The sequence below is a fragment of the Diprion similis genome, chromosome 14 (assembly GCF_021155765.1).
Source record: "Diprion similis isolate iyDipSimi1 chromosome 14, iyDipSimi1.1, whole genome shotgun sequence".
Taxonomy (NCBI): Eukaryota; Metazoa; Arthropoda; class Insecta; order Hymenoptera; family Diprionidae; genus Diprion; species Diprion similis.
In genome coordinates, this window is record NC_060118.1 from 12,976,767 (window position 1) to 13,004,073 (window position 27,307).

The 27,307-nt window shown below is 43.6% G+C and overlaps 1 protein-coding gene across 1 annotated transcript in view; it reads right to left on the reverse strand.

Moving 5' to 3' along the window:
- Positions 1 to 27,307, reverse strand: part of LOC124415049 (neurotrimin-like) — a 107,282-nt gene that overhangs the window by 50,999 nt on the left and 28,976 nt on the right. Inside the window, exons 2-3 of the mRNA XM_046896315.1 lie at positions 17,467 to 17,573; positions 1,885 to 2,092 (exon numbers count right to left, since the gene is read on the reverse strand). Coding sequence (XP_046752271.1) covers positions 1,885 to 2,092; positions 17,467 to 17,573 — 315 coding nt within the window. The remainder of the gene's footprint in view (positions 1 to 1,884; positions 2,093 to 17,466; positions 17,574 to 27,307) is intronic.

Here is a 27,307-nt window from a genome sequence, read left to right on the forward strand (position 1 = left end):
CGTCGGAGGGACGGGACAGAAGCCAGATCCACTTTTCGGCACAACTAAGTTCCCTCTGCTCCATCCACTCTCGTCTTTCTCTTCTCCCTCTTCATCCCCTGAAACGACGCTTCTCGGTTTCGGTGCAGTGCATCAGGATGGGTGTGATTCTGTCGGTGAAGTTGGAAACCATGACGTAAGTAAGTATGTGTGAGCGTTATTGCGGAAGAACGCGGGGAAAAAGACTTGTATAATTTTATTCTCGGAGGGGAGGAAATGTGTGTACCGGTACACGCGGGGTGTCTCGGGTGCAGTGATTTAGAGAAGGTGGTTTTGGTACAATCTCATATGGTTATTGTAACAAATGGTGTTGTAAATTTTAAAAGAAGCGATTTCACCCGCGCTCTCGTTTTATGGCGACACTTTACTTATACATCCTCCCTCCTCCGGGGTAAATCTGCTTCTACTGGGTATAGAGGAGAAGAGGAGGTGGAAACTCGCCTCGCGAGTATATCTTCAAGATCGTCTTCATTCGAGTTATTTTTATTTCCCCTCCCCCCAACCTCACAGACTACCTTAACTCACGCCAACCACCCTCACACGAATACCCTAACAAAAAGTGTTGCTGTAATCATTCTTTGATTCCTTTTTTGCTTTATGCTTTGTTTGCCTTTTTGAATAATTCATACTGGCATCAGAGTAAAAAGTGTTCATTTCTTCGGTGTTTTAGTACACCAGTATACCTTGTATTGTACCACACTGATACACACACGATGTACCGCTGACATTTTTCTCACAGTTTCTACATTATAGACTGCAGTTTCACTTTAGATCAACAACAATTGGAGCCCAATTGTGCAGGAAAGCATGAACTATGAAAATTCCCAATAGCTGAAACCATTGGGACCGTTGAAATAGAGAAGCGTTCGTTGCTATAAAGAGTTTTCGTTTTCCATAATACTTTTCTGCCGTGGTTTTCTAACTTTTGTCCCTTACGAAGAGGTGACCGTTAAGGAACTTTCACCGAGCCACGAATTGCTAATTTCAACGTCAGTGAATGCCTCGACCATCCGATAATGACACGTGCGTCATGGTTCCCACGGCGTACCTTGAATCAAACCATCACCTTTTCCCGAGTTCTCTCACCTACGACTAGCCGTGAGTTATGACGGTTCGGTATTATGTGTCGAGTCCCGGTGGATATCCTCTACGTCTGCGTTATCGTCGCGTCGTCATCGTGTTGTACAAGGGTGTTTCCGTCTGTACGAGGTGTCTTCCCACGTATTTGTGCCTCTCGCGTGAGGGGAGTGGTGGTGGTGGTGGTGGTGGTGGAGGGAAACAGTCCCGCGGAAACAATTAATCTAGACCTCTGATTACTCCTCCTCCCCTCCTCCCTCCTGCCCGGCTTCCCAACCCTGCAAACCACCCCCGCCACCGTCGAGATGTCAAAACTCGAGATATTAATATGTTCTCCCGACTGGCAGGGGCACGTACCCTCTTCTGATTAAATTATTGTTGTCTCGTCTTTTGGCCGGCAGATGAGACGCCCGCGTCTTTTGTTCTCCCTCCTCTCCTTCCTCCTCCTCCTTTCTACTCTGTGAGTTCCTTCTTCCCCCTCCCCCGTGCCGATGCCACCCTGTCTTTCTCATTCTCTCACTCTCACTTTCTCGTCACGTGGCTGTTTCGCTTTGTTTATTTAACGTTCCATCTTTCTTTTCTCCTTTGTTTTCTTCACCTTCTTTCAGATACATCCGCTACTTTGCCGCTGTCTTTATTATTCTCATTAAAATTTCAACGATTGTGAGCTTTTTTCCCCATCACGCGAACGAAACCCTGCGATACCCTCGATCTTTATCGGAATTGTGACAACGAAGGATATTAGATCAAATGCATTCTTCAACTTACCTACGACGTGGAGGTAGCCAAACTGCGTCTTCGCCGTTACCGTGTTTATCTGGCACATGTACCTTCCCATGTCCTCCTGGTGGACGTCGCTTATGTGCAGAAACCAGGTACGGTGTTTGTCGTGCGTTACCGAAATACGCGGGTTCCTGGTTATCACGTGATTGTGGACCGTCAGTATCGCGCTCTGCTCAAAGTGCATCCAAGCAACCTGGAATCATAAGAAGAGAATTCGTTGTAACGGGAACAATTTTCGCCGACCATGTTTGTTTGGTGTTAAAAAAATTCGGCCCCGAGTGCAGCTCGCAATATCTGGGCTCCTGTGTTTTGTTTATTTCTATTTGTTTTTGTCCCGTGTCTGCATCATGAGCACACTTTATATGATCCGTGTGATGGAGACATGGGATTACAACGTCCCTTTTTCTGATACGGGGGAAAAGAAATGGTTGAAAAACCCCTTGAATTACAGCGAGCTAAAAATTTCTCCTTCTCTCCAGAGACAAAAATCTTTTCCTCCAAGAAAAAATAATGCCACCGAGAGTTGACTTGGGTTTGAAGAGATCTCACGGATTCGAGATCACAGGTACGTGTAGCTTACCGCTGATATCCTATAAGACGGTATGATTGAGGTGCAAGTGAAAAAAGGAACGTGTTCGATAGAAGAAAAGAAGGAGAAAGCGAGGGTGGTAACGGGGGTGGGAAGATGGTCGTTCGAAGTGATTTCTCTATACCCTAAGTAAGATTAAGAGATTGGCTGCCCGGATGAGGCGTTGCGTTGCTTCGCGGAAGCGGAAGGGGGGGGGGGGGAGGGAGGGGGTTAAACTTTTCGGACTCAGCAGGGCCGTCGGGATCACGGCGGAGGGATGGGAAAGACTGCGGAGTATATATCGTGGCCAAAAAGTGTTTGGTAGAAGTTTGAGAATTCAGGACGACTGCAGGATACGGAATACTCGAGCTATGAAATATTTATGTTTTCCTGTTTCAAAGGAGAGTTCCTGATCTCGTTCGCCGAGCAACGCCAGCGGCGGCGGCGGCGGCGGCAAAAGTCCCCGGAGAAATACGGTTGGAAAGGGCAAAGGGGGGGGGGGGGGGCTGCAAGAGAAACGGAGATATTGAGAACTAGATAGAGAGAAGAAGAAGAAGAGGCAAAAGAAGGGATGGAGAACCTCCAGCTCTTCGTTCGCGGTCACGACTGACTTCTGCGCCTTGTATGAAAACTGGGTGCAAAACGTACACCTATACCTATACAAACTATATAAGGGGATGAAGTTAGGTGCGGGAAAAGTGGCGTTGCAGGGTCGATGCACCCTGCAGTTCGACGAGGGCATCAGGTTAAATTATCGGACAAGATCCGTAGGGTGGTAGGGGGTGTAGCTGCGTCGCGGTGGCTAAGAGGTTGTTTTTTTTTGGGGGGTGGTGGTGGTATATCTCCGCACATGCATTGCGGTAAGGTTACCAAGAGGGATAACGCTCTCCTTCGTAATTCGGGTGCAGCATTGCCGTGATATCGGGGGTTGCAAGGGGCGGCTAAACTGGGCTCCGAACCACCCCCCCGCGCATTGATTCTTCCGCCCCGCGGAGAGTTACAGTTTTGTTTACTACGAAAACCGGGCGGCCGACCGAGAGAAGGATTCGGGGAAACTCGGGGGTGGAGGAGAACCGTCGCCGGCCAGTCTAGCTCCGGGATGCGGAAGGTTGCGGCTCGGTATCGCGTCGCCACGCGTCCCACCCCCACATATGGCTGACGGGTTAGGCGGGCGTTCTCCTTCACTCACACACGAATCCCCTCGGAGAGGAAACCGGGGGTGGGATTGCCGGGTTAAACGCGTTACACCACTTAGTCCTGTCGGGCTGTCGCGTTTCGCCCCCGTTGCTTGTTCCTCCCTCTCTCCCTACCGGTGCTTCCATCTTTCTCTATCTATTTTCATCTCCCTCTCTCGCTCTCTCTCTCCCTCTCTCTTCTGGCAGTCGTTCGATTTTCTCGGTTAAGTTCCTGCTGCGCTACTGTCTTTCTTATTTTCCTTTTTGTTTTTCTCTTCTTTTGCTGGCCCCTTTTTCGGAAGATGTTTTCACGAAATGTACAGCCCTTATATACGGTGTGACGAATAGATGATCGTTCCGAATCCGATCCTATGTACAACGTTTCAAAATTCTGTCATTCGAGTGACTGATGTATTTTTCATTTCTAAATATATCTGAGATTGAAAAACAAAAATCAAAAACAAATCAACTAAACCTCTGAAATTTTGAAAACACTGTACCACTCATAATCAACCGATATTCAAAGCTCGTCTCCCTGATCGTAACGCATGTGTAATTAGGGGTAGTTTTGATCGCGACAAGACAGGATTAATCGACGAGGGGAGTGTTGGGGTTGTGTTATCGTTGTTCTTGCCCTTGTAGGCAGACCGTTTTCTTCGGCTTTTGCCATCATCGGGATCCTGAATCCAGGTCCTCTGTAACACTGTCCTCGACTCCTCTTCCACTTGTCAACATGTTTTTACTCCCCTAGTGCCTAGCGACGGGAGATGGGGGATGGGGGGAGGGGGAGACCTGCAAACAAGCTGATTTAATTTAAAAATCATTCGCTAAGTGCTTCGTCCTCCCTGAAGTCTCAACCCCTCCTCATTCCCCCTCCCCCTTACCCTCTGGTCGCTTTCTCCCTGGGGAAAATCCACGAATACATCCTCAGGGTAGAGTACGCTGACACATATGCGTGTCTATACGTATACGGAGCTGAATTTATCTCTTTATCTTTCTCCCTGACGAGAACAAACATCGCCTAACTACCCTCCCGACTTTTTATACGACCGAAATACCTACGCGACAAACTTGTTACCGGGATTAATTATTTTTTATACCACTGTATGTGTCTATATTGTGTATATTGTATACACAGATACATATAGGTATACACACACACTACTACGTAATACTACATATCGTTTTTTGTCGCGAATTGCGATGCAACGGATTTCATACAATTTATGCATGCGTTGGTAGCTACGTAGGTACGTACGATTTCTGTGTACGTTTTTTTTTCTTTTTTCTTTTCTTTTTTTTCTTCTTATTCCTCTTGTTTTATTTAACTTTTGCTTCCACTCGTCCCTCACATTTTTCATTTACTTTTTTTCTAAGTATATCTATAATTGCGATTTTCACGATTCTTGTATTCAACCCGATCCTCTGTGCTCCGAAGGATTCTACCGATGAGAACAATCCCGCCGTTAAATCCTGGTTCTCTATTATATTTGTGAGCATCAATTCACGCTGTAGAGGCGTTGAGCTCTCGCTGCCGCCAAAGGACCGATTCGTTAACCAATTTACCGGATACCCTCTTTTTGACTTCCTTGAAGGAAAGATCCCAGCATGGCTTATAACGGTCTCAAAGGCAAAGGCGAGGTCCAATCGCTCTACGAATTCAACGTCGTGTCCGAACTCGATCGCTAATTCTTACAAAAAATAATTATATACAACCTGTAGAATCTGGTATTGATTGTTAGATCGATTTATTATTCCCGTCTGTAGTCCTTGTGGGAAAATATTTATTATACTCCAGTATAAATTTCTTTTTATCTCTCTCTCTCTCTTTCTCTGGTAAACCTAAAACGATGTACGAAAATTCGGGAAAGATTCATTCCTTTTTCGGTCGTTGTATTTATTATCGCAATGTATATTTACCAAAATAGTCTGATAATTACAAATATTCATACATTTTCTCAGTAGTCTGTAAGTTGCTTTTCTATTTTCGTTTCTTTGTTACGCCAATCCTACAAACAGGTAACTTATTTACCTCTGCTAGAGTTTACTAGTATTCATGTTACTTAAGTAAACTTTTAAAATTCAATAAATAAATAAATGAATAAATAAATACGTACCTACGTACCTACAAAGCACATTTGTCTCTAAGATGAGGTAAAGAAAGGTTGACAATTAGAGAGCTTTCGCCATTCTTCCGGTTTTCCTTCTTCTTTTCCGTTATTATTTTCGACAATGGCACGAGTTTGAAAAGGGTTTCTCCCAGTGCGCACCTGATAAAGTCAATGAATTTAAATCGACAGTATATATACATCGAGGGTTAACCCGATGACCAAACCAAGCTTCGGTTAACCCGACAGAGAAACGGGGACATCCCTGAACAGCTGTCGTCCTTCGGCTTGAGTCAGGTCTTGGGTTTGCGCAGGGCTGAGTGGTGGGAAGTGGTTGATGAAAACCGGCTTGAAATTTTTGAGGGTGTAATTTTGCGGGAATTTTCGCGACGCGACTTGAGGTGATTTGAAAATTGAGTCAAAGGCCGCCGGCAACGAATTTGAATATGCATAGATGGGTTGTTTTTTTTTTTTTTTTTTGGTTTTTTTTTTTTCTTTTGTTGTACGTAATTTTCGTTTCACACCCTGCGTACGTGGTATACGCTTTTGCATTTTAATACAAATATTATAACACCAGCGGCCAGCTTTGGAAATATCTCTGAAAACCATCGCGTGTATAAAACCTTGGTATATAAACCGAGTACGCGCATTTGTAACATAAAGCGAACCATGAATCCGGACGAATCTGTCCGCGGATTACGACGAGAGCAGTCCACGAGCCTCGGCTTTGGATCCGGCAATAAAACATCGGCCGATATCTCCTTCTCTCTCTCACTCGCTCTCGCTTCCTCCGGCTCCTCTCTACCCTCTTTGCCAATCGGTCAGCGGCAGGGGTTGACTTTATCTCCCTTTTTGGAAGCCGGCATCTGCTCTTGGTTCCACTCTCCTGGTCCTCGTCCTCGTTCTCGTCCTCCGAAGACGCGGCGGAACTTTGCTTTCCCAGTCGCGGCACGCGCTACGTAATTGCGAGGGTGGCGGGGCAGGGACGGGGTTGAGGCGCTCATTAAACCTCCCCGACTACCCACACGGCATACGGGATCGGCCAATAAAATCATCCCTTGATCGTCCGGGCCTTAGGTGATGGAACAAATAATGGTTGGATATATTGTGTCGGGGGTGCTGCGGGAGGCTCGATTGAAACAAAACGCCATTGAACATGGGAACGGGGAATGGGAAAAACAATAGATGGCTGACGGACGACACGCCCGAGTTTTTTTTTCTTTCCCTACCCCTCTCTCTCTCTCTTCATCCCCCGATGTTTCCCCTCTTCGCTAAACACCCGAATCCCAGTGACGTCCCTTGAGTAGAAAGTTGCTTTTATTAGTTCGACGCGTCGCGACTCGCGGCGTGTTGCGTCGCGTTCAAGAGAATAAGGGGATGAGGGTGAGTTGGTCCAAGAAAGAGCGGGGAGGAAGTAGAACGCTGCTTGGCGGAAAGCTTCGAGCGCTTGGAACAAGGGGTAAAATTCCCAGTAGATCACTGTCACCCTGCGAGAAGCCAATATAAATACCTCGACGCCTCGTAGATATACTATATTTGGTACACCAATAGTGCACTGTTCTTCCTCTTTCTATCCTTCTCTTTCCACTTGGATTTTATTGCCCCATCTCATGCAGTCTTCAACATCGTTCGTATATTGAGAATCGGACTACAGTAGTTGAGAGCTTTCATTCAGCCTCAATTAAAAGTGAACTTTCGAGCTCCAGTCGCGGGCTCACAGTTTTTTACATCCCTCGGCACAGAACAATCGCGGACGTTTCTGCAGCGAATGCTGCACTACCGGCGTGCCTATACACCCTGGAATTCTCTTCTTCATTCTTTATCTCCGAGACACTCCGAGCCTTATATTCTGCAGATTGGTGCCTCTATTTTCACAGCCGGAGTCGGAATAAAGGGAATAAGCTTGGCAGAAATATTTATAGACTCTCCAGATGCCTTCGTCGGTGGGTATTCCAAAGTGTAATGTATGTATGTATACATGTTTCCATGCGTGTGCGCTTTGCGAAAAGCTCAGCTTACAACTGCAACGATTCTCTCTCTCTCTCTCGTTTATTTCGATTTTATTCCTCCTTCGCATTCTACTGCCCGACCATAAAGAATCGTCTGCTTGAAATTCAGATTCGGTGACTTTCGCGAGATAAAAATAAGAGACAGAAAATGTCTCGCCCTGATTCTTTATGTTTTTAATTCGTCTTCTTTACTTATAAATAGATGCTACACGCATGTAGAGAGAAAGGGTGATGGAGAGATAGAGAGAAATAGAGAGTTTCTTGTAACTCCCTGTGACCGTTCAGCGGTCCAGACGGGCCACGAGGTCGAGTCCCGAAGTAGCCAGCGCCAGCTGGTTGGCAGGGTTAGCGGTGCAGGCTGTCGCTTACAACTTTACCAATATCCAGGAGTAACGGACACAGGGATGATGGCCAGAAGGACAGTGGCTGCTGAAGGCGAGGAACCAACAAGCCTCATCGAAAATAAAACGCGGATATGATACTTACACGTGGTGCACGCGTCAACTTTGCAACTTTGACGCTCCAAGTTCCTTACTAAATATCGACTTTAACATCCCCGAATTCAGTTCTAGAAATACAACGGGATTCGGCCTGCCCGTAAACGGTGACAAATCTTGGTTCAATACCACGATTTCATGAACGAGATTCAAAAGTTTTCTAACCATGTTCCTGTAGCCGATGTATAGACGCGTACGACGAATCCAAGATCGTCGATTTCGGATGAACCAATCCCGAGATATCACGGTTTCAACGACAGGAATAGCGCGAGCTTGCAAGAGCTTGCGCGACTAGCCTGCTCGCTAAAATTGCAACATCTTGGGAACGGCTCGAGCAAAATCGAAGAGACAGGACTCGTTGGATTCGTCTCAACATCGACGATCACGTGGTAATTGCTGAAATACTGCATTGTTTCCGTTGCATATCGGGAAACTCTGGTCTGGTTCGATTCGAAGAATAGCATGAGCTTGCGAGAACTCGCGCGACTAGCCTGCTCGCTAAAATTCCAACATCTTGGGAACGGTGCAGGCAAAATTGACGAGATAGGACTCGTTGGATTCGTCTCGACGTCGAGGATCACATGGCCATTGATAAAATTCTGCATTGTGCCCGTTGCATACCGGGAAACTCTGGTTCTGATTCGATTGAACTTTTCACGCCATTTCACCCGGATGCGCGTGACGTCGTTGCGGAATCATAATACCTCGAGACAAGCAAGTATGTGCAGCGTGTGAATTACGTTTCATAACCTGCAAAAACAGCAGAGTGTCGCTAGATATAGGAGAGAGAAAACGGCGTTGGGAGTTCGCGTCGCGACGCGACGCGTCGTCGCGTCGCCAGCAGGATGGTGTATTTTTATATCCCGAGGTGGGGAATAAATTTCGTCCGGAATACCGCGCTCGACGAGAGAGCCGCTGGCTGGTGGCGGCGTTGGCTATGGTTCTGGTGCAGAACAGGAGAGAGCGCGGTGGGCAAAGTGAAAGCTAAAAGCGTTCGTAGGTATTTAGGATTGATAGCGGGTTGGTCACAGTAATTTATCGCCCCTCTTCCTCCCCTCACTCGCGCCGCTGCCCACCGTCGTCCTTTCGCCTCCCAGGATTTCGATTACTTTGGAGTGCCTCGCGCGAATCGCCCGCTTCCTCATACTACCCCCGATCATTCGCCCACCAAAACGAGATCCCGTCCAAAACACACACTCCAAGCACCGGAGACGAGCCGCCGCTCCCCCTCCTTCCTCGTCTCATCCACGTGTCGTTCACGACTCGATCAACACCGGCCAGCAACAATCACGAACTCTGATTGATTCTGGTTCGCCGCTTTTTTCCGAGTGGGTACCGAGTTGTGCACCCTGATGCAGCAGCGGTGGTGGTCACGGTGCCTTGATCCAAGCAAAATCGATCAGGGAAGGAAATTCAATCGGCTTTGAGTTCGAGGTGAAGGACGACGAGACGTCGTTTTGACGAATCGAGCTTTCGGTAGGACAGGGTGATTTTTTTTTTTCTCTCGGATATTGGAGTATCTCGATGGAGGGGAATCTTTGAGGAATTGGAATTTTTTTTACAGCAGTTTTATTGTCACTCGTGTCCTTGGTATACGATTTAGGGTGATCTTTAAAAAAGTCATTTTTGAATTTTTACTGACTCAACCCCCAAATAATTCAAAAATAGTTTTCTCATTTTTTTAGTTCTTTATCTCAACTCTAACCCGTGCCCGCAAGGGGGTGGATTTCCCCATTTAACCCTTTCAGAGGCACATCAAGTTTTGTCCAATAGGTGGATCCGATATTGTGGACCATAATTCAAAAAGTTATTCGATTTTGATAAAACTCGGTACTCGGGGGTTTTTGAGGTCGCTGATTACGAATATGAACTTGAAATTACAAAATTAAAAATGGTAGATCCAAAATGGCAACATCAAGTGACTTTTGGAATTTTGGACCGCTATATTGGATCCACCATCCCAAATTTTGAAAGTTAGAGTTCAGATTCGTGATCAGCGAATTCTATCGAAATCTGCTCGGCTGATTCAATGCACCCCTAAATGGTTTAAATATGAAAATCCACCCTTTTACGAGAACGGGTTACAGTTGAGATAAAAATCTAAAAAACGAACGATTAATTTCTGAATTATTTTGCGCCGATTTAGGGGGTGAGCTGTTAAAAATTAAAGAATGACCTTTTCAAAAACCATCCTAGTGTACATAAATATTATAAAATATGGTAAAATCACGCAATATATAATTTGTGTCAAAATTTCAACAAGACATCGTAAACGAGTCCCCGTGTTTCGCGACAAATATTTTCATATCGATGTACGATGAATAATTGTGTCGTACGTCGTTTCAGGGGTGGAATGAGGGTTATATAGCGAACTCACGCGGGTGAGTGAAAAGATTTAATTAAAAAGTTAACCCCTAATTAAGAGGCGGGTTCTCCACCCAGTTGCGATGGGTTATCGACGAGAGAGAGAGGGAGAGAGAGAGAAAAAGAGGAAGGGAGGGAGATCGGCCGTATTTCGATTAGAGACGACCTAGGGAACTGGTCCGTCGAGCTCTTCGGGGGTAAATGCCGGGCATTTAATGCTAGGCATCGGGCGGGGCGGCAGTGTCGCGGGAAGTGGCGGGGTTAACGCAATCAGCATTCCCGGTTTAATGAGCCCCTGTATCTGCAGCCGGCGTTCCTCCTCGCACTCTCGGCTTTCATCTTCCTCCTCCAACCCTTGGCCTATTGCTCTCCTCGCTTTCTCGTCGCCCCGTGGCCACCGCGAGAGGGACATCAGCCTCGGGCCTGACAGCCCGGACGAAGGGGTAATTGCTACCCTTTCAAAACAGACACCCTTCGCAACGCTCCGGCTGCACTCGCTCTCTGTAGCCATGGATGCAGGTATAGCTATCCCTGTATCTACAGGAATGCACTTTGCTCCTCCCGTATTCCCACGGTGCACTTTATACGTCGTTTATTTGACGAACCTGGATACGTACGTCGCTTGTTATTCATTTTCGAGACGAGAGATATGCGAAAAGACTATACTGAAGGTGCAGATTTCAGAACATTAGACTGGAAGATAATAACGTTATTTTTTATTCATGAGTTAAAGTGAATTCATACAAGAAAATCAACGGGATAATGTTTTAAAAACAAACGATTGATTTCTTTGGTCAACTTTGATTAGATGTATGTAACTTACCTAAAAACGGAGAGATGATTACCCCGATAGAGAGACGATAACGCGGGAAAATGTCGAGTAGAAAAAGAAGAAAAGAGGAGAAGAATTACGAACTAACGTTTGCTCGATTCGATAGTGCAGGACATACATTTATATATATGTATATAAAGTTAACAACTCTGATAACGGTTGTTTTCGTCAGTCGGAGCTTTCGACGTTTACGTGCATCGCGGTGAGTGATGATAAAAGTTGGAAAACGAGCAGAGCCGACAGCCGACTCGATTCGGAGGAGATTCGAGCGTTTTATTTAGCCAAATACGCAAGCTCCAAGGTCTTTTTTAATTAAATTCGAATCGTCTCGCTTGATCAAAAGCTCGCAACTTCTTGCCGAGAAGGAGGCTAGCCGGCTGTGGCTTCGTGCTTGGCGTATCTGCTGTGGTTGCAACTTATTCGAAATAACGAAGCGATATTTCTCTCGCGATATTCCTCCTCACCTATCGGGTTAATAACACAAAATTACTCGTGCATACATACAACTGTATCCACCAATCTACGGGCTGGAGTGTAGATCAAAGAAAGACGACTGGAAGCAGATTCTGAACTACGAACTAGACGGCAATACTCGACTCACTACGCAAGAACGTACCTACAGTGGATAGACAGCATAACGTGCTCTCGACGTGCACGGCTCGACTATCCGGTAAATAACACAAGATTATACTCGTTACACGTACCAAGAAGTGTACTTCAAAGGAAGACTGACGTCTCCGAAGACACTGCACACTGCAGGTGAACTTAAGGAATAGTGTGCGGTGTGCACGAAGGGAAAGGAAATCTTGAAACAACGAAATGGATTCTGTTGGAGTCCATTAGCTTCGATTTAATATCATTTGTTTGTTCCAAATACGATGACTTCAATTCAGCTAGTTTGTCAAAATGATTTAGTCGAGGGAATTCCTAGATCCAACAAAAGCTTATAAAATTTAGTTGAATCAAATGAATGTCACTTCACTAGAACAATCATTCTAGGTTAGGTTCACGTATGATCTATAGTGTCGTGTAACAAACGCTCAGCTCCTCTTGTGCAAGGCAGCTGATCCTTGTGGATATTGTGTCCATGCAGGCCAAGAATGGAAGGACGATGTTACATTCAGCGATCTGGGAGATCTGGGTAGCTGAAAGCCGGGGAAAAACGGCAGAAAAGGAACAACAAACAAGGTGCGAAAGCGTTGATCACAATTTCCGCTCGAACATGTCTGCCAGGAGGAATCCGATTCCCGATGAAAGTGCCGAAAAGTGTTTCGACGTGTCGCATGTCGGGTGGATATAATCTACTGGCTAAGCTTCCGCGGGACGAACCCAGCTGTCCGAAATCGGAACAAGCGAAAAGATTTAGTGCAGGCTCGAAGGATCATGACCGGAAAGTGCCAAGTTGCGTCCTGTTTCTTTTTTCGTGAAAATTCTATCCAGTGTGGTGCGAGAGGAGAACGACAGGCGTCAAACCCTTCCTCAGGATCTCCGTAGCGACCACGGAAGGGAGAGCAGATGACGTTCATTTTCCCGTCCATTGAACTTGGATGGCTGCTGGGAAAGAGGGCGAGAAGAGAAGCGTTCTTCTCTGCACCGGCGAATGACCTCCGTAGTATGAGGTCTTGAGGTATTTTCGACTCTAAGTCACACACTGCGGCTGGTCCTCGTGATCTCGCGGTGAAATTTCATCCCTGCATCGGGTACGTGACATCGGAGAAAACACTCGTGTGGCCCTGATGAATATCGAAAGGAAAAGAAAGGAGAGGAGAGGAGAGGAGAGGAGAGGAGAGGAGAGGAGAGGAGAGGAGAGGCTTGACACCTGACACCTGTCGGTCTCACTCGCGGAACTTGCGTGTGAGAATCGGCTGGGTGAACGAAGTTTACTTGGAAATTCTTGAGTAGCTGAGACGCCATCGATCAGAGGACAAATCTCGGGGGGTGGAGGGAGGTCTGGAGGACTCGTGAGAAATCAGAGAGGCGTGCGTAATCATAGGGTGAAATATTAAACACGGACGGTGAACTTTTATTAAAAATCCCTTGCAGCTACGGTGGAGGAAAGAAGAAAGAGGCGAGAACGAGAGTGAGAGAGAGAGAGAGAGAAAGGAGAGGAAAGAGAAAATGATGGATATGTCTCTTTCGCGAGCTTCTCCCGAGAGGAGAGAAAGAGAGAGAGAAAGAGCGAACGCCATCAGGGGATAGACGACGAGAACGAAAAAGCAAAGAATCCAGGAGACAGAGGTCCGATTAATCCACTTCTTCTTTCTCTCTCTCTCTTTCTGCCTAACGAAATCGAATTACCAGGTACGATAATTCGAGCCACTCTCTCTCGAGCTACAATTTCAGGATCAGAATGTCATGGTGGAAGAACTGGATCGTCGACGATGTACAATTTTGCAAAATTTCAGGTATAGGCACTCGTTACGAGGGAGGTGGTGCAGTGCTAGAAGCGATTTTTCATCCATCCACTTGCTTGATTAAACAATAACTTGCGATACTTGGAAAATATCTATAAGGAATTGTTACAAAGGTAGGAAAACACGAGGTGGAAGAATTGAAGACAGCTCGTTGGACTTTGGCCCTGATATTCGAGTTGGTGGTTAAATTCGGATCAGGGAGGAACCGCCCTCCACCCCGCCATTAAAATGATAAAACAATGTTTGCGGTGGTAAGTGGCACTAAAGCTGGTGCTTGCCTAACCCCCAAACCGCAGGACGACGTCTCGCCGCCACTTCCAAGGAAGGAAGGAAGGAAGGAAGGAGAAGGCAACGCAGAGAATTTAGTCCTGCAGGTTAACCTCTTGGCTTAGGCACCAAGCTCTCGGCACTCATTCGACTCTGTACTTGGAAACTCCACGTGTCCTAGCGGTGCTGGGATGCGATCCTGAAGGAAGCCCAAACGATCCAGAGCGTGGATCAGAAATCGTTGATTGCTGATGGCGGATCACAGATCCAGGATACCGTCGAAGAGATACTCTTCGAGTGGCTTCCTTCCAGTCTCGGCTGGGAAAAGTTCAACGCCGGAAGTCCCGTCGTCCTCTCTTTATCCCGTTTCCTCTCATTCTACGCTCCTCGAGTCCCTCTTTCACCTCGAGGAGGGAGCCGTTCGAGGGGCTGCACGCCCTTCTATAACAACGTTTGTAAAACGGGAATCCCGCGGGACCGCGGCGACGGCGGAGGCGAGGGGGAGGCTGGAAAGACTCCCGGGGAATCACCTCTCAAAGGAAATGGAAATGGAAATACTTAAGACTTCCTCCCCCTCCTCCTCCTCCTCTTTGCTACCCTCTTCTTTTAGATCCTCGATGAGGTCTCATCGAACTAAGCAAAGTCTTGTACCTTGGCTGTTTGGAGAACCCGTCGCGTTTCCTCCGGGGTTTTGGCCGTGTCAAACCGCGCGTTTGCGGCTTTGGCAAACACTTTCTCCTCGAGTTACTCCGGGGGAAGACGGACAGAGAGAGAGTCGAGTTACCCAGCGATTCTTCGGACACAAACGTCGCTCGCTATAATTTCGAGCTTCAGATATGGACCGAGCTTTTATTCCATTTTGGAGTTGGATTTCCCACCCCTTGACATACTGCACTTCGCGATCGAAACGACGAAACGGGATTCGATACTCGCCGGAAATGGGTGGGACGGTTACTTGCTCAGGGTGGTTGTTTCGACCCCTCGCTAGTTTACGAAGAGAGGAAAGGAGAAGAGACGAGAGGGAGGGATGTGCGTCTGCCGCCGACGACTAGCATCTTAATAATACAACCTGCTACAAACACCCTCTACTTCATTACCCATTCCTGTCTACGCGAAAGCGAATTCAAGGGTTAATGAACCTCCCGGCGTTGGGAGCGTCTTCCATACTCTTTCACCCTCTCAAACAACTTCAATAGACGGATTTTACATTCTAAGCACAATATGTAGACAGGTCCGCTGTTTGTTATTTAAATTCGCATATGCAAAATGACGCTTCGCTATCAGGGATATGATGATGATATACTTGTCGGTATGTCGAGTTTGCGAACTTGATCAAGCAGATATTTTACACGCTGATCAGCGTTTCAAGTTTCCTGCAGATTTGATACCACGTCTTTCGCACACCTCCTTGCTTTCATCACCCTCCCTGTATCTTCTTATTTTTATTTTCTTCATTTTCCTTCTGTCGCCGTGTGCTTAAAAGTATAACCAGAAACTTCATTAACTCACTGATCCGTACCAATCACTATATCCCATACGCTGAACTGCAGATTGGTTTCAACTTCTTCTTCTTCTGTAGAAAGATGTACGCAAAAAGAAGAAAAAAACGGAAAGAATATTTTTTTTTCTTAGGTAAGAAACTGTAATACTTGTTACAAAATAAAGACTAACTAAAAATGTCGTAGGGATGGGGGAGTAGAAGAAAAACTTGAGAACTGTTAAAAAAATTATTCAAGCCTCGAACACCTTGCCTTTGGCCTTTTTTCTTTCGTACTTCGTACCGAGAGAGAGAGAGAGAGAGAGGGGCAGCAAATTAAAAATAATACGAGCATTAAAACGTCTCGTCGTCGTCGTCGTCGTTTTCTTTCAGCACCACCCCACAGAAATTAATAAAAATAAAAATTATGACAAGTTTTTATAGAAAATACACGTAACGAGGAGAAGGTGAACTGCTGCCCTTTGCCTCCGCGTTATACATACATATATACACATTTCTATAATGCGGTCATTATACATTTCGCTCTCCTTTGATCCTGCCGACTACTTGCTGGTCCAACGGTACGAGGCCGTCGTTGACTTTTATGAACCGAACGATTACACTCGCTTAATACATACGCCCAAGTATACATTTCTCTGTGTATTATATATAATATATATCTACATAATTATGTTACGTATTGTATATATTCTGTGTATATATACATATGTGTGTGTGTGTGTGTGTGTGTGTGTGTGTGTACCATGATGTGTGTTGCGGGTGAAGTAAGCCGTCGAGACGGTAGCGTGGCCGCAGCTGGAGAGTGTTGAGGGTAATAAAGCTGATCGCTGAGAAGACGAGGGCGAGGAAACTGAGGGTCTAAGTATGTGTTTAGCGGTATAGCGGTCCCGAGGGAGACCCGGGGTGTATACTAGACGGCGGAGAGAGCGAGAGAGAGAGAGAGAGAGAGAGAGAGAGAGAGAGAGATGGAGTCAAGGGTGACCGCAAAATCAGTTTCCCTTCCTCTCTCTCTCTTTCTCTCTTTCTTTCTCTCCCCCCTGCTGGATGGTCGTTTGTATTTTTTCCCTCTGCTTATTCTCCTCGAGAAAAATCTCCAGCATCATCTCAGCTTTCGTTCAGCAACGCGCGCGGTCCACCGCGTAAAAATATAACGTAGAAAAAGCACAATATGAACGTAGCATGTATATGTATGTATATATGCATGTGTGTAGAATAACATACGTATAACAAGAGTCTAAGTAAGAGCTCGAGTTTTCGCGAGTGCAAGCTGCAATGCATTCCACGCTTTCTCTCAACCCCCTCGTCTTTTAATGAGGCCCTTCACCGCTTTTAATCCCACCAAACAACGTTACCGTCTGCTAAAATAGGTGCTTCAATGCCTTCGTCTATTCTCTAAACGTGGCTTCTGCGGTACAATATCATATACATACGGTGTATCGTCGAATGACGTTGAAACACTTTTAACTCCAACAAATCGCCGGCGATCATGTTAGCCACAGTTTTACCCTTTGCTCATTCGGTTTCACCCCCTCTATACAGCATGGATCATTAAACTGTTTCAGAAGAAAATAGTTTGTCATTTTTTACTGAAAAGATTCCTTTATTTAGATTGAAAGAAAGTTTTTGTCAAAAGATTTCGATTTTTTAATTTCATACTTTTTTTTTTAATCTATGAAGAATTGTGAATAACGTTTTTTTTAACGTAACGTTTAACGTCGTATGAATTTAGAATCTATAGATCATTTATTGCACTTCCATAGTCGATTTTGCCTTTTTTTTTTATTCAAGTCTTTCCGAACCTCACGCGGTTTTTTTCCTTTTTATTTTCAACCTACCTTGTACGAGCCTAAATTCTTCACGCTGCAGGCCAGCTTCACGTTTCTACCAGCCGGAACTGTTATGTTCTCGATGGAATCTGTGAATTCTGGATCGGAAGTCGGTGCTGGAACATAGAAAAAAATCGGCGATTTTAATTCGGTGGGAATTGTGTAAAATTGGTGAATTATTATGTGATTTGGAGAATAATTGTTATCCTTCGTCCTGTGTATCGCCGATCTATTTCATTTCATTTTTCCATGATTTTTCATCCTTCTTTCTCATTTCACCCCGTATATATCCGTAACGTGGAAATATGTTGCCATTTTTCCAACATGTGTTACACGAATTGTGGGTAAATTTTGAATCGAACGGATGCCTGACTTATGGAAAGGCATAAGTTAGACTGACAGGCTGGTTATTGAGGGCGAATTGCAATTCCTCAAATCTCACTTGATGTTTTATTTTCCGATTGATTTACGCTGACAGACAGTCGCCTACGTTTGACGTGTTGTGATTTTTTCTCTTTCTCTCTCTCTCTCCTCTTTCCACTTTCCTATTTACGCATCCTCTACTCTGCTGAGATTTTTCATTTTTTCATTCCTTATTTAATTTCGTTCTAAATATTCCCCATTTTCACCCAAGTTATTCCTTTCGTCTGCTAACTTTATCAATTCAGTATCAACCCGCGTAATTTTTCGTGTTGAAAATTGTTTAAGAAGAGAAATTCACTCGTCGAGAGAAAGTGAGACGTTTAAATTCAACGCAATATTTTCTTATCAAAAAATTTAATTGCCACTTTATTTATTCTCTCTTTAATCTCTTTATACGTAGTGTATATACAACCATACGTAAATACAACCTAAATTGGCTCTGAGGTTTGACCTAAAAACACTGAATGGGAAAAGAAATAAATAAGAAATAATGCAAAGAGATAAAAATCCGGCAAAATATTTGCACAATTTTAATATATCAAATAACTTGCCAATTTAATTCTTCACTCTTTACCATTGAATTTTTTTTCTGTTTTTTTTTTTTTTTACCTTCTCTTTCACCTTTTAGGTATGATTATAATGTCTGTATTAAAATTATTAACGCTAAAATAAAATTTGAAATAAAAATCTAAATTTGCGATGCGGTAGATATTTTTCACTCTCATTTTCTCTCTCTCTCTCTCTCTCGATGTATATATATATATATATATATATATGTATATCTGGCACTTTCCTTTCATCACTTTTTGTTATTATATATGAATTCACCTGGCTATTTTCAATTTTGGTACTTACGGCCTTTCAGCCGCGTCCGAGCTTCAATTTTCCGGATGATTCAATTCCCCCGCGAATAACCCGGCGTGCAAATTTCCATTGCACACCATGTAGTAAGTAAAATATCAGTAGAAGTGTATGAAAAAAGGTTTTCAGACTTAGGGCAAAAAATGAAACTATAAAATAGAACTAACGAAACTAGTCAAACTGGAGGAGGGGGGGGGGGGGGGGGGGGGGGGGGGATTTAGTATTAAAAATGTGTAAATAATTATCAGTAAATAAGAAAATTAAAAAAAAAAAGGATCATGCAACGCTACCGTTAAAATAATTGCCACAATAATAAATATGCAAGATTCAAATGCTAGGAAATTCAATAATCCTTATTCCCCGAACAACAAAAACTTATAAACACTTTTCCAGAGTCTCATTTCCGGGCCGGAAGTCTGAGGGTGACGTTTGGCGTAGGTACATACGTGACGTGACACAAAGACGTATCAATTCGGTTTCTGCGAGCTGCTCTAACGTATCGAGCGAAATTAGTTCCGAAACTAACTAACCAAACACCGACCTCACCCTTCATCCCTTCAACCCCCGCGAGGAACGGCGAGACAGAAACGCACAACTTGCCTCCACCTCCACCTGCATGCCTCCTGTCCAAACCCTCTGCTTAGGGTAAACCGCAATCTTCGCTCTCAACTATACAGGGACAAATTTTCGTGGTTAGCTAGCGGAATTTCGATTACGCAAACCGATCATCCAAACCAGAGCTAAATTACTTGACTGATTATTAACAAATTCCGAGCATATCGCCCCCCGTCGATGAAAATATGCGTGTACTTCTGTGTATTTTGAAGGTCCAAGCATGAATTCTACACTGAGGGTGCACGCAGGCTTCGTTCAAGCTCAAAAGCTCGGCTTTTACAATTTTTTAACGATTACAAATCTGACTGACAACTTCCAGAGCATTAAAAATTAAAAGACACTTTTTTTTTATCTGCTGAAAAACGGTTTAAAGGGGTGAAAACAACCCCCAACGGGGTGATTTCTTGATGAGTGTAATGAGTTTGCATGAACTCAACGCTGAAATTTTTCTATTCATTAATAAAATATTCCAACGATGGTTTCATTCAAATCCATCAAGCTCATCAAGAAATCACCCTATTCGGTTCCATTTTTGGGGCTCGTTTTCACCCCTAAAAAAAAAAAAATACGCGTCTCTTAGTTTTCAATGTTCTACTAGATACATGAGTCTCTACGAAATCAGAAGTGGACATCAAACTGATCCTGATAACGTTGAAAAAATTCACGTTTTCTGATGAGGCAATTTAACGACGATATAAATTTTGTAAAAGGGACGAAGGAATCCTCTTCAAAGGACGAGTTTACCCGCAGGAAGAGGATCCTTAAACTACTACACTATGCACAACGAACGCGAGGCTGCGAAGCATGAAGTTTAAAGTTGCGTCCGGTTTAGCGTCGTGTTGCCGCTGCAGCCTCCGGAAGTAGAACGTGGAATTATCTAAGTGTGCTTGTTCTTTGGCTGCTGCAGTCACTGCTGCAAAAGCTCGTCGACGCGACGCGACGCGACGCGAGGATCGGAGGACGGGGGATGCGCCGCAGCTACTAGTCGATTCTCTTTGGCATTTCCGTTACGAAGTGACAGAGAGAGAGAGAAGAAGGAGTCTGACGTACATCCCTGAGGTGCTGCTCCTGCTGCTCCTGCTGCTGTTGCTGCTGGTGGTGGTGCTCCTTTTACACCGGAGGAAACAGACTTCTCTCGGAAAAGTTCACGGATCCTTCCGTGGGGCGGCACAAAAATGCGACGGTTGGAAACGTAGAAAGACCGGAAATACGATAAATTGTCTTGTGGGGAAATAAAAATTGGGAATTCAAAAATGTGTAAATAAACTCATACCGATATTGTTTTTTACCAATCGGTAAGGTTGCGAGGGGGAAAATGTTGAACTGCGAATATACCGAAGACTCGATTAGTCGACTTTTCAAATGTCAAGCTCGTGTCGTTTTCGAAAATTTACGAATCCGACCTTATCAATAACGACTCACCAAAGACTCGAGAGGTCAAAATCCCGCGACCCACTGAGACAGAAGGGACTAAATACCGAAAGCTTGCAAAACGTCGGAAACGCATTTTATTCTTTTCAACGTGACCAGTTGCAGCTAATAGATGACGATACGCTTGTCAAGTGACATGAGGGCGCGGACGTGAATGTGGAAGACGATTCGTCGTAATAATGTCTTGAATAAATTGAACCTACGGGGAAAAAGATGCGCCGTTTAAACGTTATTAAAAATATCTTGCCTATTTCTTTGCGTTATTTTTTACTTCGATGACACGGACGATCGTCCGATACAATGATATAATCTTGATAAAAGTAGCATCGAGTTAACGAATTTCACAAATTCCGAATTCTCAGGAGCTTCGATATTTCGTCCTTTCCTGACTTTGGTTCTTCAGCATTTTTCGGATCTAAATTCCGCTCCATCTGAACTCTGATTTTGGTCAAATAATTTTTTCGGTTTCTTGGCTGTTCAAAGTATCAGCCAGTATCGATTTTTAATCTCGAAACTTTCGTATTTCTATATTTTTACATTCTGTGCTCTGTTGATTCGGAATGTCGACTACTTTCTCGGATAAAAAAGTATTTGAATCAATGAACTTTTCTAAAAACAGTTATTCCACCGAGTGATTTATCCAAAATCCCAATTTCTCGACAATTTCGGCTTTTCGACCAGTCAACTTTTTGGTCTTTCGAGATTTTGACCTCTCTATCTTCGTTTACCGTATCCGAATTCCTTTTTCTCGACGCAGATTCAGAGAGAGAGAGAGAGAGAGAGAGAGAGAGAGAGAGAGAAAGAGAGAAAGTCCACCAGACGAACGTCTGCGCCAGCCACACGGATATTAGAATCCAGGCCGGGCCGCAAGGGATGATCATTCGGGCCGAGTGGCTGTTGGAATTGACCGCCGCGAACGAACAATGGGAAAGCGGGGGAAACGCCACCGCGGTATAACTTCCCGTTTCGCTCCGTTTCGCTAATAATTGTCCAGCCACGCTGCCGTCCCTCCCGCACACTCGAGCCTCCTTGTTCACCTTTCGCTCGTCGGTGTGCCGGCTTTAATTAATATCCCCGACTCATCCACGCCCGCCCGCTCGTTTCCTACCGATGCGATGCATGGACGTTTTTATCATCACCGGTATGAAATATCGTTGTAGGCATTATTGACGGACAGGAGAGGAAGCGGTGTTACTTCTCTCGAGGATGTTACCTGCGGAGGAAAATCAACCTCCGAAACGTTAAACTGCCTGCAAAATACAGATTTATTAAGTCTAACCGAAGCTATGAAGCTATATATATATATATATAAATATTAGGGTGGCGCGAAAAAATCGACTATTTTTTTTTTTTTTTTTAAGCAAATCTTTCGTAGAATTTTATTACGTAGATTTATGTTTTGGAAGTTGAATATTTTTGCGCCTATCTTTGAAGATCGAATTTTGATTTTGAAATACAGATCCAACCCGATTGGCTTCAGTCGTGAATCACGTTCGTCAAATTGTCTTGACTGCCACGTCATACTATTTTCCCCTTCTTTTTCCGTCGGCGTTGTTTTCCTCCCTTCGGAAATGAGGGATGTAAGCCCACGTTGTGTATAAAACACAGCTAAGGGTGGTCCGTAGGAATGCATATGGGATGAGTTGCTTTATGTCACCGCACTTCATTTTCTCACCTTGAATATGCATTAAAATTCGGCAGGTTATAGTCTGAAGTGCTCGCGTTATTACACCACGATGGCTTCCTTTTGACGACTCTATTATTATACATATATATTAGACTGTATCAAAAAAATTGACTAATTTTTTTTTTTTTTTTTTTGAAAAATATACTGAAAATATTGTTCAGGATACCGAAAAAAGTCGCCTGTTAAAATGGGAGCTCTTAATTTTAATACTAAGAAGTGCCTCATCGCGATTTTCTACTTTCCATAAGAATAACATGGCAAAAATGGTTCTTGCTCCTTGCGATTTTTATAACTAGATAACGACGCGTCGTAAAGAAAATTCATAAACATGTTTTTGTAGGAAATTGAACGTTCTACAAAAAAGGTCTCTTGTCATTTTAAGATAAGTCTACTCCTTCAAAAGTTATTTGAGGTCCTTTGCTGATGTTTGACCTCAAATAACTTTTGAAGGAGTAGACTTATCGTAAAATGACAAGAGACCTTTTTTGTAGATCGTTCAATTTCCAACAAAATTATTCATTTTTCTTTATGATACGCCGATCCGTTGTTGTGCAATAAATTTCTAAAATAAAACAAAAATATATCTTCAAACACACACAAGGAAGAAAGAAAAAAATGTCATCAAAGTTTAAACTTTTCTCCACCCATCGTGCAATATACGACCCATGGATGAAATTATTCGTTCGACGGAGCGTTTTTCCTGCAGCATGCATGGGGTTATTATACTTATGAACCTCCTTGGGAGAAATCCTTAATCTTGAAAATCGGCCATCTCCTGTTACGTAGGCAAGCTCAAGTACCGCGTCTCCTCTTCTTCTTCGTTATGTCCTGGCATTACATGGGGTGATGTATGTACTACTCACACACACCCATACATGCACACTCTCAAATGCATAAGCGATAGGCAGGTTTTTTCCTACGGGATCGGGGGTGATGAGGGTAAAAATTGCTGACTAGGCTGACTGAGCCTCTCAGAAGGAGATTTATTATTTACGCTTAAGGGATGTTACCAGCCACCCCCGTACCAAAATTATAAAATCGGGCCGATTTGCTTAAATACATACATATATATATATATATGTGTGTGTGTGTTTATTAGGGTGTTTCGAGAAAAAATAATTTGCGATTTCTTACCAAGGCAAAACGCCAAAAAGTTTATTTAGGTCAAAAGAAAGTTTCTTCGCGCTCAGTTGATTTTTCATTTGTTTTTTTTTTTTTTTTTTTTTCTTCTCTTTTTACAGTTTTTGAATTTAGGAAGTATCGCGAATAGAATTTTCTTTCTATTGATAACATCGGTCGTAAATCAAACGATCGCGATATTTCGCGTGACGTCTTATTTCACAGAATCAATCCTTTATACGGAAAATCGTAAATTATTTTTTTTCTAAACACCCTGACATAAATATATATATATATGCATAATATTGCGCGATATTGTGCGGGTAATCATGAAAATAGCCGGGCAGCTTCACCCGCATCGAAGCAGAAAGATGAAAACAGATTTGTCAAGTTACGATTCGAGCCCTTCTTCGCCATGTTCGCTCGCTCTTTCTTCTACGTCAAACCGGAAACGGCTGCTGCAGGATGAAGAAAGTTTTACGTCGTTGTTGTACACTTTTTGTGCTATTTCCTCTGTGTTTACCACGCTGCTAAAAGTATTGCTTTATCCGCCTCTCCCCCCCCCCCCCCCCCAAATATACTCTATGTAAACTTACCATATAGCAGAGGTATAAAAAAAAAAGAAATAAATAACTGACTTAGATAGGGAACAAGAGAGACGCACAATTTTCCTTTTTTTTTTTTACACACACACAATGTGGAAAAATGCCTGGCGTTGATCTGATCGCGCTGCTCGCGAAAAAACGAAATCTTTTACCGTCTCGATATAAATCGAGGAACGTTCTTTATCTATCGAATCCGCGCGGTGCGAAAACGTTTTACCCGAGCATAAGATTCCCTTTCCTCCTCACACCTTCCTCTCTCTCTCTCTCTCTCTCTCTCTTTCTCTCTATTTCTCACACTCTTGAAAGAAAAAAAAAATCAGATTCGCGTCACGAGGGGGTGGTGAGGGGATGTTTTTTCAAAAAATTTTCACACGCAACCACGTTCTGGATAAACAATAAACGTATCTTTCTTCCATCGACGAGACAAATGACACCCGTCTATCCCCGGCCAATAAGTCCCGGATAACTCTTATCGTCGTTCAACCCTTACCCTTCTACCCCTTTCTTTTTGCCGCGTTCTGTCAACGCTTCCTTGCACGTTTTTCTCGCATAGGAGAAAGAAGAATGAGGAAAAAACTCCTCGCTGATTCACAGGTACGGGCCACCCTTAGTTTTTTCGCCCTCTTTCCGGAGGTCGTACACCTTGTCCAAGATAACGTTTATCGTCAGGCTGGCTGCAGATGTGGCTGAAAGAAACCGTAGCGAGAAAAATCACCGCGAGACTCGCGATAAAAAAGCGTAAAACGTCTTTACTCTTTTGGAATAATTGCAAGAATTATTCAGAGGGTAGGTTGATTCGATTTTCCTTTCTTTCTTTCTTTCTTTTTTTTCTTTTCCTTTCACACGTTACATTTTCTTCTCCTTCTTTTCTGATATTTAACGATTTTCACCGTTTGAAGAATAAATTTACATCAATTTTCAACACCTCGATCAAAATACACGACTGTGATGTAATTATTGGAATCGAGGATGGCTTGTTTTTTATACTTCGAATTTTTTGATATGTTTTGCTTTTCCTGTATTTTTAGAAATTGAATATAGTCACCGCAACGGAACGACGGATGATACGTTAATTATTATTTCTGTTTTTATACGTACGTGTAAAAGTAACCTCGCCTCGATTAAATTTTGGTAAACATTATGCTGTATAGAAAAATTATCCTCATTTTTGCAAATTTAAGCAAAGCTTAGATTAGATTAGAAAAAAAAAAATAATGCACAAACGTAATAATATATACTCTGCAGTTGATTACGCATATCGAGAGTGAGAAGAAATTAAAAATGAGAGTGAAAATATCAAAGAAAGAGAGAGAGAGAGAGAGAGAGAGACATGGGAAGTATAACAGATTTTATTTGTTTTTTTTTTTTAAGCCTACATATGTATAATACATACCAAATATCGTAGGATAATAATTCTATTGATTGAAAGAATTTGAAAAATCTGTGCCCAATCTCGATTGTATTAAGCCAAGAAATAATTTTTCGATCCTGCAGTGCATGCAGTATTATTGTAATATTTTCGGACCTCATTTTTTTTTCCCCCCAGTTTTTTTTATTTTTATTTTTTTTCTAGTTGAACCAACGTCAATTGTGAAAAGATTTAGAAAAAAAAAAATTATTTAGATTTACAAAGTACTCAGGTAAAGATCCACCTTAAATAAATTCACAACAGGATACGTAAAATCTAGATAAAAAAAAAATTTTTTTCTCTTTCTTTTTACCCTGGAGAAAAGTCCGACAGGTGAGAAGAGAATAGAACAAATAAAACGGAAACAAGCAAAAGAAAAGAAAAAAAAAAAAAAGAAAAGAAATAAGAAAGAAAGAGAGAAAAAAAATCGTATATCAAGGAGCACTTCCGGCGGAAAGAGGGACGCAGCAGTCATGTATTAGGTTCCTGTGCAGTATGTGCAGAGGTTGCGGTATAAGGAAGAAGGAAGGATGCTCTCCCTCGGCGGCGTGTGGGTCGGTGGGTACAAAGAAGAGGGTTACGGAAGCGCTTTTTTACCCACTACACCTAGCCCCCAAACCTCCCTCCTTTTTCCACCCCGCACGAAGACTCTCGCCCTCTAGCTCTTATTTCCAACCTTATCGGCTAGGATCTCATAAATTTCTGGGAGAAAACGCGATTAAGCGGCCCCCGTCCTGTCCAATCTAAGTATTCAAATGAGTCCCCCCCCCCCCCCCCCCCACCCTTTCCACCCTCCGTCAGCCTATACCTTTTTACAATCACCTCGCCGTTGTTATACCTATTTTATATCTGGCTGGAGTCCGCGAAGCCGCGAGTCTCTTCTTCCTTTTTTCTCCCCTTATCCGCGCCTCACACCCCCTTCTTCCTTCTTTTCCTTTTAACCACGGGGGCGTCGGCGAAGGAAGTGCCAATGGCGATCTTGAGGTACCGGAAGTGACCGCAAGCCGTCCCTCTTCTGCCTATCTATTTGGTCTATGAAACTACGTTCGAGCGCTAAACTTCTGGACAGTAGAGTGGAGGGGTTTGAGGGTGGCTGAGGGGGATATACGACTCTGACTTTTGTTTGCCGAGTGGGATGGAATTGAGATCCTGCTGCTAGAGCTCGGAATCTTTGTCTGGACCCGCAAGCTTCTAGGATCGCGCGTCGATAGACGCTCGCAGATTTTATCTAAATGAACTCCGTAGACTTAGCAGTTTCCCTAGACTGCTTTTATACTCACACAAGTAGCGAACGAGGAAACGAAGAAACGACGCTTTATACGCATATATATATATATATATATATATACATATATATATATATGTATGTAGGTATGTAGCCTGCATGCCCAGCAAACATCAGACACACATACACACACATAGCGGTTATATAATGTGATTTTCAGAGGTACGTAAGCTGTTTGCTTTGCCAGCACATATATATACGTCATATATATATATATATGTTGGCATGTAACTGACGTACAAAGTGTATTTATAGAGTTATGCAATACGTAGGGGAGGGTGGGGCAAAGTGGACCCCATAAGAGAATAACGCCTGAAATCAGAATAAAATGTTTAGTTTTCATATGAATAATTATGTTTGATTATTATCTAGCTTTCCCGAGAAAAATTGATCATAAATTCAAGTTGAGAAAGTTA